This window comes from Leiobunum rupestre, chromosome 9 (assembly GCF_980474605.1).
Source record: "Leiobunum rupestre chromosome 9, qqLeiRupe1.1.hap1, whole genome shotgun sequence".
NCBI lineage: Eukaryota > Metazoa > Arthropoda > Arachnida > Opiliones > Sclerosomatidae > Leiobunum > Leiobunum rupestre.
In genome coordinates this window covers 204,292-215,558 of record NC_143392.1, presented here as the reverse complement: position 1 = coordinate 215,558, position 11,267 = coordinate 204,292, and the positions used below count along the sequence as shown (strand labels likewise).

The following is an 11,267-nucleotide window of genomic DNA, read 5'->3' as shown; positions in this document are numbered from 1 at the left end:
AGGGAAAGGTACATAATACCGCAAATGCGAGACTTTCTGTTTGTCTATTTTGGTTGATTTTAGAATTGAATGGTCGTTTGTGTATAACCCTAAGAAAATAAAAAAATTAGGTTCCTGAACTCCGACATGGTTGTCAGATTGCTAATCGTGAACTTAATAAAGTAACAAATAAGTAACTGAACTTTTACTTATTGATTTTAGTTTTGTCGTTCGTGTAGGACTTAGAGAAAATTCGAAATAATAAGGCTTCTTAACATTGACGTACTCGCTAGTTTGAAAACATTTGACTTCATTAAAGTAACAAAAAAATTACTGATTTTCCACTCGTTTAGTTAAGCTTTATAGGGTCGTTCGTGTATCCTAGTAGCACAGGCAGGCGCGAGCCGCAGAGTTGGAACACTGCCGTGAGTTAATTCACTGCAAATCTTTATGACACCTAATGAACGTAAAAAAACGAGAAATCAAAACGGACGGATTCCGGACTCCAACCATGATTACAATTTTGTATTGTGGAAGCTGTGGAGGGGTGAAGGATTACGAATGGATTTTGTTTGGCTGCAGAGTTCGTCGTAAGTGTTGTCTGCTATTTTATTTTAAAGTGGCCTACGACGTTTTCTTGGCATAGTAGGATTTTATAACCTATTTTCAAGCGTAATATTTAATCTAATTAATCTTTGAAACGGAATGGTATTATAAATCATGTATTTTAATAATAATTGACCATATTTCAGTGATAAATTCGTTTAATTTTGCCGATATTATTTCGTCGTTTTAGTCAGCGCCATGCAGACGTGGGCAAAATATCGAGTAAATTTTAGCCTTCTACTCTCGCTCAAGAGTGAAAGTGACAAAATCAAATCATCACTCTTCTCCGTTCTCACTCTCGCAGTTGAGCGGTTATTGCAAAGAGTGGATTTTTCACTTTTTCGTCACTCCGAGAGTGGACTCTCGGCGAAAGAGTGAAGCTAGTCAAGGTCACCATTTTCACTCTTTTTATTAGCGCGAAATTCAAATTTCAAGGCGGGAAATTCGAATTTGGTATAGAAAATAGACTTTAAAGGGGAAGGTGTTGCTTTTGTTATCAGTTTCAATTACAGTTATTTGTATAAATCAAGTTATTTGTATGATATTAAGCTAAAAAAGTCGGACACGCACAAAACTAGCCTATCTAATCAAAAGTATACAACACATCTCTTATATTATTGTTTAAAACACGCATCTTCGAAGGCTTCAGTTAATTTTTCAAAATAAATATTACAAGTTTCTAAAAGGATTACATCAATAACATATATTATGACTTATAATTAAGTACCTAGATGAAGAAATACACGTATAAAATTTTGAGTCGTGATGCGGTTTCGGCGGAAAATGACGTCTATTACAAATTGCGTCTTTCGTTAAAGAAACGAAATTTCATTAAAAATCCACTAAAAGTAATTCAATTTTACTTCATTAGAGGGTGGCGCGTCAGTCTCTATGAGAATCATGAGGGCCAACTGGTGTGGCTTTCATGTGTATACACATATACGTTCCTGGTAGGACTGGTAAGACTGCAAACGCAAAATGTTTTATTGTTATATCACTCCTTCATTCAGCGTTCACACACTGTTTTTGTGTGAAAATCCGTTATTATCTTTTAGCAATTAGGATGCTAAGCAAGACGGTTCAGTTTACATTGCAAAAACAAATGTGATCAGTGGTTTGAAATACCTAGTAATTCGTATTTGAAAGGTGGGTTTAGTCTTTGTAAAAGTTTAAAGGGGGGGGGCTGAAGGATGAATGAGTGTAATTGAACACAGTAAACATCCCTTGTCAACGTAGGAAAACGGGTAAGTTCTATTTTGTATATACCATTTATTTTGCAAATTGAAAAAGTTACTCAATGAAAACACGTGGCTATGTTTATGAAATTCTCCCCTCCCAATAACGAACACCCCCTTTTGGTCATCGTTCTCGTCAATGCGAGGGAGAAGGCGGGCGGTCGGCCAGCGGGCGAATATGTTCTATTGTGCGTAAGAAGACCGTCTAGTAGAAGAATGACGAAAGGCGTCACGCGTATAAACGCTACCGGTGACGTTTTTGACAGCAACCATTACATATTGTATGTAGTAGAAGCGCAAGAATCTAAATGCTTTTCATATGTTAAAGTTTATAAGGTATAAGAAAAATAATTTCAATTTCAAAAGCATTAAAATAATTTTATTTTTTATTTGCATATTAACGAAACGACAAATATTTGAACTACGGATTCTAGGCAATAATACTTACAAATATAAAGATGAAATACACACTTTGGGATACGATTGTTGACAGCTGCTTAGCTATCACATTTCTTAACTTCTAGAGAAGTTAAGCATGAAGGCATTTCAAGGAAACATTCGCCAGAAAAAATTGGAAGACTAGACGTTTCGGTTCATATCGGGTGCTTAATGCTAATTTTGGTAAGCCAAGGAGTTTTAAGCGGTGACGTGAAGACGCAAGCAGGAGGCGCAGAAACTCTCGCACCCTATAGACTGGCATGGCACCCTGTAAGGAAACGCTCCCAATAAAATAAACTTTATCCACCCATCCCACTCATAATTATTTATTGGATATGAATTTTCTATACCTGGAACTCAAATAAACCTCTACCTGGTATAACCCAATGGCTGACACCACAATAAACAATACATTTCAAAAGGGGGGTGGCCCTTAAAAAGGCCGTTTTTTTTTATCGTCAAAATTTAAATGGCATCTTCAGAGTCTTCAAGCTTGGGTCGCTTGGAGGAGCAGGAACACTCAGCGCTGGATTCTATAACGAGTAAGTATCGTAGATTAAAATATGTGAAATATTATTAATTTTGTTTTGCGTGTTTTACCTCGCTTCCGTGCTGGGAGCTGTAACGATACAGCGTAAAGCGCTTGGTTCGCCGTGTCCAGTTGATCTTTTAGTTTTTTTATCTTGAACTCCAATTTAACGTTAAGGAGCTTGGCGTCCAAGAACTGGTCATCCACTTTAAAATAGCGCTGGTCTTTCTCAGCAAGAATTTCGTCCTTTTGAACGAGTTGTTCTGCAAATTACGAATTTAACATTTAGATAACCATGTGTTGGCAAATGGTACCGAACTCAAATTAAGGGACGCACTGATTTAAAATCAATTTAATCTTTTAGTATTTTTAAAAGTCAAATATATTTATATATGCAGGGCTTAAAATTGTAAACTTATAATTTATTATTTATGTAATGTAACTTAATTTAACTAACTGGACCCGGACCCTTTTGTAAACAAGTTAAACTTAAAAGGTGTTTCCAATAAAAAGAATTTTATTATTATTATAACCTATAGGTGAAAACAGTATTAAAATCTTACGTTTTAAAGCACGGTTTTCTGCTTCGAGCTTTATTATCTGTCGCTCTTTGCGCCTAGCTTCCTCTTTCGATTCAGCTTCCGAATCTGAACTCACTATATTATAAACGGAAAATATATTTTATGTTTCAATGCAATTTTCAATTTAAAATTAGATTATGATAAAGAAAGCTGAATATTACCCGAAAGTTTACTGGCAGCGAGCCTGGCCTTCCACTGATCCATCTCAAACAGAAGCTGAGTGTCCTCAGGATCCGTAAAAAGGTCTAGAGATGATGTGTCCATGTCAAAGCCGAAATGATAAATGAATATTCCTTATCCCGTTGTGTCCGTTTCAGGCGTTGCTGTAACTAGTTGTCATCCCCCCTTTCAAACTGACCCATCTTTTTACCCCTGCTTTATAGCTCCTAGGTGCAGTCCAGACACGAAGACGCTTCTTTGTGCATCTTGACAAAACTGTACGCGATTTTTGAGGGCTGGGGATTTTCCGGGTACCTGCTGGATATTTTAGGCCCTTCCCGCACTCGCTTATTTAGGCACCGTTTTCTTGGTATAAATCATCACAGCCTTCAAACGGAACCTGTCAACTCTGGCGCCGACCGTCCTGTCAACCGCGTTATGCGAATAGGCATACAATCAAAGTATTTCAATAGTAGTTTTCTTGTCCCAAATGTTGAGACAAAAAGAGCACATATAAACCACCATTAAAAGATATTAATTTTATTTTAATTAACATTTGGATAATTCACTGGGTTATCAAGGAACGAGGGTTTTTGATCAAATTTGAACTCTTATTTAGGGGTTCAAAGTTAATATTAGCCGAATGATTATTTATATCGAAATTTATAGTAAAATGGTAAAAACATTATTTATTTTTCACTTTTTAGGTTTGATCTTTCGGTTGCTTTGAAAAAGTTTGATATTTAAAATATTGAAAGAGAAAAGATATATAAATTATTTGCCGAAAATTTAATTTCGATTGAGATAATTGTTTGATCTTCTAGTCTTAGCTTTAGATTCCGATACTTCCGGTTGATATTTCTAATGATGAATTTAGATTTCATTAAAGAGATACCGCCAGCTTGGGCACATTTTGATTTTGTGATTTAGGGTACATCAATAGATAGATTTTTATATCCGGAATTCTAAAATATATATGTTATTGCTCTTAAAACAAATATTTAGTGATGAACTCTAACACACTTATATGTTAATCAATTCGCCGAAATCTTACTCATTGTTGACGTTATAAATAAACATCTACCCGCAAATGATGTCAATAATAGGCACCCAAGAAATGCAGGGAAGCTTACCCTACCATTTAAAAACTTGAATTTGCTAGTTAATATTTATATTTAAAGTAAAATCGTCCTTAACCCGACTCTTCGAATGTTACGTACGTCCACTTTTGGAATTCTCTAGTCAGATCTGGAATCCATTCAAATTATAGGATTTTATAGGACTAAATATGCTATTTCATTTACTAACTTTATGCTTTTAAAAAAGAAAATTATATTTAGTGAAATAAATCTTTGATTTTATCTTGAAAAATAGAAACTATTTAACTATTTCATCACAAAAATATACGAGTACGTTAACAATAACAAAATTATAGACTAGTGTGACTTTGTATAGGAATTTATCCTATCGCTAAATCTAGCAATTTAACAGAGTGGCAGGATTTGAAATGGGCAAAATATCTAAATTATTGGATTTTATAGGATTTTTTAGGGATTTTACTAAAAATATAGGATGTTATAGGACATTTTTGAAAATATAGGATTTTATAGGAATTATAGGACGTCACTAATACTAAAATTAACTACTTTCTAATTGTATAACATTCTTAATCTGTCCCAATGATTCCCCTCTCTGATTGACAATGTGATCAATTAATTTATTTACTTGTGAACACTACAGAGCTGTTAAGGCTACCCAGCCCTAGCAAAAAAAAAGGATCGGGATTTCATTTAAAGTAGCTTTTCTTTACACATGTAGACTTATAACTTTATTTCGGTAAACAGACGGTTCGTTACTAAATTAATTAATTATAATTGAACAACGGATAAAATTGTTTTATCTAAAAATAATTTAAATCTCTATTATTAAAATGGGTTTATAATTAATATAATTGAATTATTGGATTGAAATTGGAAAACTCGATTAATTGATATAAATTCAAGACGATATGGTTAAATACAAATAAATTGAGACAATTCCGATTAAAACACAGAAATAATATCTTAAGTTGAGTAACTGCAATTATATTTGGGTTATTGGACTAAATTAGATAAGTCGATTAAGTTGGGTAAAATCAATGTCAAATTAAATCAAAAACAGTAAATATAAAATCGCGATTCCGGTATTCATAAAAGTAATTCTAGTTTTAATTTTATTCTTAACGCATTTGCTATTCATATGCTACTATTTGGTTTATCCCCTACGGTCCTTCTTTCCGCCGCTATCAGCCAATACATTCCAGACAAGCTGGCGCCTCTTTGGGCTCTTGGACGATTTTGAGGCGACAGTTGAAAGGTTTTAGAAGAGTTGAGTGGTTTGCCCCGAAGTGTTTAATTGGCGAAATGGATTTTGGCAAGACTGACCCCAGCGTCGGAACTTCAACCCCCGCGACATATTGGCGACGATTCGGTTTTGCTCTTCATTTCAACTACAAAGATCAGGGAAGGAAAATAACCCATGGTCAGGGGGGGGGGGTGCTTGAATTGTACGACACCTTTTACCTTTTATTCTAGCGTCCTAAAAGAGTATAAATAGAGTAATCGAATTTCAGTATATCACAGTTTCTTGTCAACCGTTCATTTGAAAGGCTATAAAACTGCTTACCAAGTTTTAGTTCGTTATTTCGTTCTTCTTCATCTTTGGACATCCAAAATGTAATGTTTCAAATTAAATATTTATTTATTTTTTATTGTCTTGGTCTCTATACTGACACTCCTCCAATTATTCGGGGTAATAGGTCAGGAGACACCAATTCGCCCATTTTAGGTGGAGTTTTAGCAGTTCCGGGCTTCTCCTGTGAATCAACGCCTATAACGTCGAAGAGAAAGGTCACTTCGGGACATACGGCGCCTGTGAAGAAATTCATTGCATTCACACCGACGGAGGACGTGGTACCTTCAAAACTCACCAATTTAGTTAAAGACGACATATTTCTCAATGAGTTTGGTAATTTCGGAACCTACGGAATTTCCAATCACTTCGACTATTTAGGGAGTAAGCCCCTAGATAATGGGACCCCCTCCAAAACTGTGTACGGCGTCTGTTATTATTGCAGCAAAACGTTCATGCTTTCCAATGGAAGTGACTCTAATTGGCGACGTCATCTTAAAGTTAGTATCGTTTTCTCTTTTATTTAATTTCATGTTTTGATTTTAATTATGCAATCTGAAAATTGATATAGTCACTGCACAAGATTAATCTTTCGCCGATCGTGCCACCATCCACCATCAATATTTATCCACAGCCTCCGACGGATAAGATGAAGGTGGTAAAAAAGCTGGCGGCTAACCACCCCCAACAAATACAATTCCGCCGTGCCCTGGTTAACATGGTGGCGGTTAGTGGTATACAGTTCAGTGCAGTGGAGAGCGAAGGATTTCGTCAAGCAATCTTTGTCGCTAACCCTGCACTGACTGTGCATTCACGCCGCCAAGTTGTCCGCGACTTGGATTTCATTGTTGAAAACGAATTAAAGCCCAAAATTAAAGTAAGTCTTCAATGGACGATTAGCTTCCGGATCAACTAATTAATTTTTTTCTCAAAATTAAATTAAAGAAAATTCTGAATTCCATTCCGGAAAAAAACCTGCACCTTACAATGGATATCTGGAGCAGCCGCCGACGGCAGTCGGTAATTGGGGTGAGAGCCCAATTTATCGATAGGAACATGGAATTTCAAAACATTTTGGTGGCGTTTGCCCACTTCCCGGGCAGCCATACTGGCGAAGCCATTTTGGCAAAGCTAAAGGAAATCTTGGCCAGTCTTGATATTGAGCCATCCCACGTAAGAGATATACTTGTTTATTTTGGTTAATAAATTTAACATTTCTGTAAATTTTGTTTTTCTAGATTTCGTGCATTTGTGCCGATAACGCCTCAAATATCACAAAAGCCCTGAATTTAGCAGGGATAGTTCCGCAGACAGGATTCGTTGCGGAGAAAAATGATAACGCCAGCGCGGAGGTTGAGTTGTCAAACCTAGACCTCAACTTGTGCTCGTCGTCGTTTTCGTCCGGCCACTTAGAGGATTCGGAATCCGATTCCGATGAGAGCTACTTGCTGGACGACGGTTTGTTTAATTATCTGTGGTGCAGGCTAAGTAAATTTGGTCTAATAATATATTATAATATTTTTCAGGCTGGAACACGATGAATCAAATTTTGGGGGAAGATAGGGAAGAAAGAGAACCTTCGCCGGATTCTTCGGAATCGGAAGATGTAGAAGATTCTTTCAACCTCTTCGGAGATTATGAAGTAGAAATGGATATCCCAGCAAACTGGAACAGGAAACGATGTGTGGCCCATTCCTTGAGACTTGTAGTGAATGGTGCCATTGACGCGTGTCCCCGTGCCAAAAAAGCCATTGCCCGTGTAAATTCGTGGCTAAATTTTTTACAAAGATCTCCAAAATGGACCGAGACGTTCCGTCAAAACTCTCCCGAGGGATGCGACGTTAAAACCATTGGAGGGGTTCGATGGAATTCTATTTATATGGCCATCGAGCGTCTAGCTAAGGTATTAATCAGACTTTTAAAATTGCTCAATATCATTTTTATTAAACTATTTCTTTTAGCCCGGGATGCTTGTGGCGTTGGGCACTACTATTTTATCCGCGCATTTAGACAAAGTTGCGATGGAGTTGCCTCTGCCCAGAGACAATGATGTTCATGTTTTTCATGAGCTTTTGTGGCTGCTAAAGCCATTTAAGGTGGCGACAGACATATTTCAGAGGGGAGGGCCAGTGGCCAACTTAGTCATTGGTCAGCTTATGAAGACCAATAAAGAGCTGATGAATGCGAAAGCTCCATATTTCAAGGATTTTAGGGACGAGCTGCTTTCTCGACTTGCAACGAGATTTGCTGACGAAATTCTCGACGAGGATTACGTGGTTGCGGCCCTTTTGGATCCGCGCCAAAAAACATATGTGTTCGAGAAATTCTCTGGTAGGCCTATATTAAAATTAGGTAATTGGAGGTAACTTTCATCTTTTTACATAACAATTATATTATTATTGCTACTTAGCTTTACCGAACTTTCACTGCGTGACCAAAGAGCAGGCGAGGAAGACGCTAAAGGCGTATCTCGCAGTTGTAGTTAAGGCCGACGGGACGCAGCCACCGAAGGTTAAAACAAAAAAAATAGATCCCGCGGAATTACTTTTTGGGGGCAGCAGTGACGACGACGGAAGCGACGACGATGATTCTGGAGAAGAGGGACTCCAATCTCTGGATAGGGAAATAGAAATATATTTCTCAGAGCAAAATGATGGAACTGCGCCGTTGGATTTCTGGAGGCAGTATTCCGGGAAATTTCCTTTCCTAAGTGCATTAGCTGCGAGGGTGCTCTCGATACCAGCGTGCACGGGGGACGTAGAGCGGATGTTTTCTGTAGCCGGAGCGATTCTTCGGTACCGGCGGAGCCGGATCACCCTGGCTCGAGTTGCTGGATTGTTAATGTACAGAGAGTACAGAGCTTTACAGGCTGACTAAATTTTCGTAAGTTATGCCAAATATTATTTGGGAAAGTTATCATTATAATAATAAAAGATAACTTTTAGGTTTTGGAAAAATATAAAAAAACGGCCCTTTTAAGGGCCACCCCATTTTGGTAAAAAAGGTTCACTCTTCAATGTATTGTTGGTACTCCATGGAAATTCTGGAGAACGTTTTAGCGAGTTTTGTGTTTACCTCATATGCCAAAGGGGTCATGGGTGACCCCGGAGGAATAGAGGAGACGCCTCTCTCATTATCAAAAAAGTGTGGTGGGTGGTTAATTGTTTTTTGACCTTACATTCTCTCACAAAAGTGGCTCGATGGTTTGTATAATAGGGTGGCAGTCCTGATCTAGAGTCCATGGTGAACTCTGAACTTCCTACTGGTTGATATTTACCTAGCGCTAGTACAATTTTATTTTTTATATTTATATTAAGGTTGAAAACCAGGTCTCCAAGAATTCAAACTTAAGGAGGTATAAGTACGGTAAGTACCCTATGGTATATTAGAACATCATGGCTTCCACGATTTTTCGACGGAAACGTATCATGTAAAATTTGTTTTTTTTTCTTAGTGTGAATACTTTTTTTAAATAAAATACGTTAAATGCTTCGGAATTGTAATTATTATTTTTAGTACCAATGTAAACAAGGTTCAATAGTATAGCGGCCGCGGCGGCCGCCCGAATGAATACAATTAAATAAAAGAGGGGGTCAAGACGACCTTCGGACCTTGACCTTGGTCTGTTGGTACCCTTGGTATGGCATTTTATTTTTAGGCACCGGACCGGTGACGGTTTGGAAATAAAGAAGGGATTAAGCTTGAGGGGGGGCTCGGCGAACTGTCAATTATAGTGACGAGCGTGAAGTAATATGTATAATAAAATAAATCTACTACAAATTAAGATGATGATCTAAGTTTATTAAATACAACAGGGGAAGGCATAGGGATCACAAAAATACTGGTTGTGAAGCACACTGCAAGTCTGGATTTTACGTTGCCCCTATGCCTCCCAATGTTGTAAGTGATGGATCCCTTTAATAGAACTATTCCAACAAGAGAAGAAAATGGCTGTTCGGGTCAAAGAAGATCGCGAGCCTAATAATATTTAATTGTAATATTTTACATTGTTAAACCGTTTCGGCTTAGAATTTTAGGTCTACTATAAAGAATGTGTGAAATAAAGAGGTTGGGGTCTAAAAGAGCACCAGTAGAGTTAATTATCGTGGCTCCTTTCCTCAACCTTACATACATTTTTATATCTTAAATCACAATAGGATTAAGCTGAACCCCATATTACCAGACCGACCGGCGGCCGCCCGCCGGGAATACGAGAACGACGGCCGAAAGGGAGGGGTCGTACGTTTTGGTGAGGGGCGAATGTTATAAACATAACTACGTGTTTTCATCATGTCATTTGATTAGAAATTGAGCATAATTACTGGTTCAATAAATAATATTATATGCGAAATGGAAATTGTCCGGTTTTCCTTCGTAGACGTTCTACGTATGTCTAGAGATAACGTCATAATACTGATCCCATTCTTATTATTATTTTGGTTATTTAGTATTTTATTATAAATACTTTTATAACGTTATTTAATTTATAAGTTTTTAAATTAAGAACTGATAGGAATATGAACCACTACCATAGCCTCAAAATATTAATCATATAAATTACCATGGTGTAATAAAATTATTAAAAAAAATGGAGGACATTTCATGGTATAATAAAATTTTAAAGTGGAGACGTTTCAAAGCATTTATCAATCCATTGGGCGTAAATAAGAATGAAATGATGGATTAATAAAGTATCACTTCGCGAAACGTCTGCAATTAATAAAAATGATTATAACTCGTGTTATGAATGAATATAGCTGAAACCTTAGACTCTAAGCTGATCCCTTCGCTTTAGTTAAAATTTTATACAATAATAATTTCCGCTGTAATTAACTGTTATTTGCATTACGTGCATAATACGGTTTTGAATAATTCATTTCCATTTTAAAAATGTGGGGACATAACAGGAAATAATAAAATTTCAATACGAAATTCGAATTTCCCGCTTTAAATTTCAAATTTCCCGCCGTCCATTGCGGGCGAAGAAAAAGAAAAGAGTGAACGCTTTGACCTTGAATATATTCACTCTTCCAACGAGATCGCTCTCGCGAGTGACGGAAAAGTTGAAAA

At 36.9% G+C, this 11,267-nt stretch overlaps 1 protein-coding gene across 1 annotated transcript; it reads left to right on the top strand.

Moving 5' to 3' along the window:
• Nucleotides 1-7,734: 7,734 nt before the first annotated feature.
• LOC149926273 (uncharacterized) lies at nt 7,735-9,074 on the top strand. The gene is made up of 3 exons (XM_090159279.1): nt 7,735-8,100; nt 8,159-8,528; nt 8,608-9,074. The coding sequence occupies exons 1-3, from the start codon at nt 7,735-7,737 to the stop codon at nt 9,072-9,074; spliced, it is 1,203 nt and encodes a 400-aa protein (XP_090015405.1).
• Nucleotides 9,075-11,267: the final 2,193 nt, after the last annotated feature.

Bases quoted from the DNA above. Each gene is read 5' to 3' on its own strand.
- LOC149926273 (XM_090159279.1), top strand. From the start codon at position 7,735: ATGAATCAAATTTTGGGGGAAGATAGGGAAGAAAGAGAACCTTCGCCG. The intron at 8,101-8,158 runs GTATTAATCAGA...TATTTCTTTTAG, and splicing joins CCATCGAGCGTCTAGCTAAG to CCCGGGATGCTTGTGGCGTT. The intron at 8,529-8,607 runs GTAGGCCTATAT...ATTGCTACTTAG, and splicing joins TGTGTTCGAGAAATTCTCTG to CTTTACCGAACTTTCACTGC.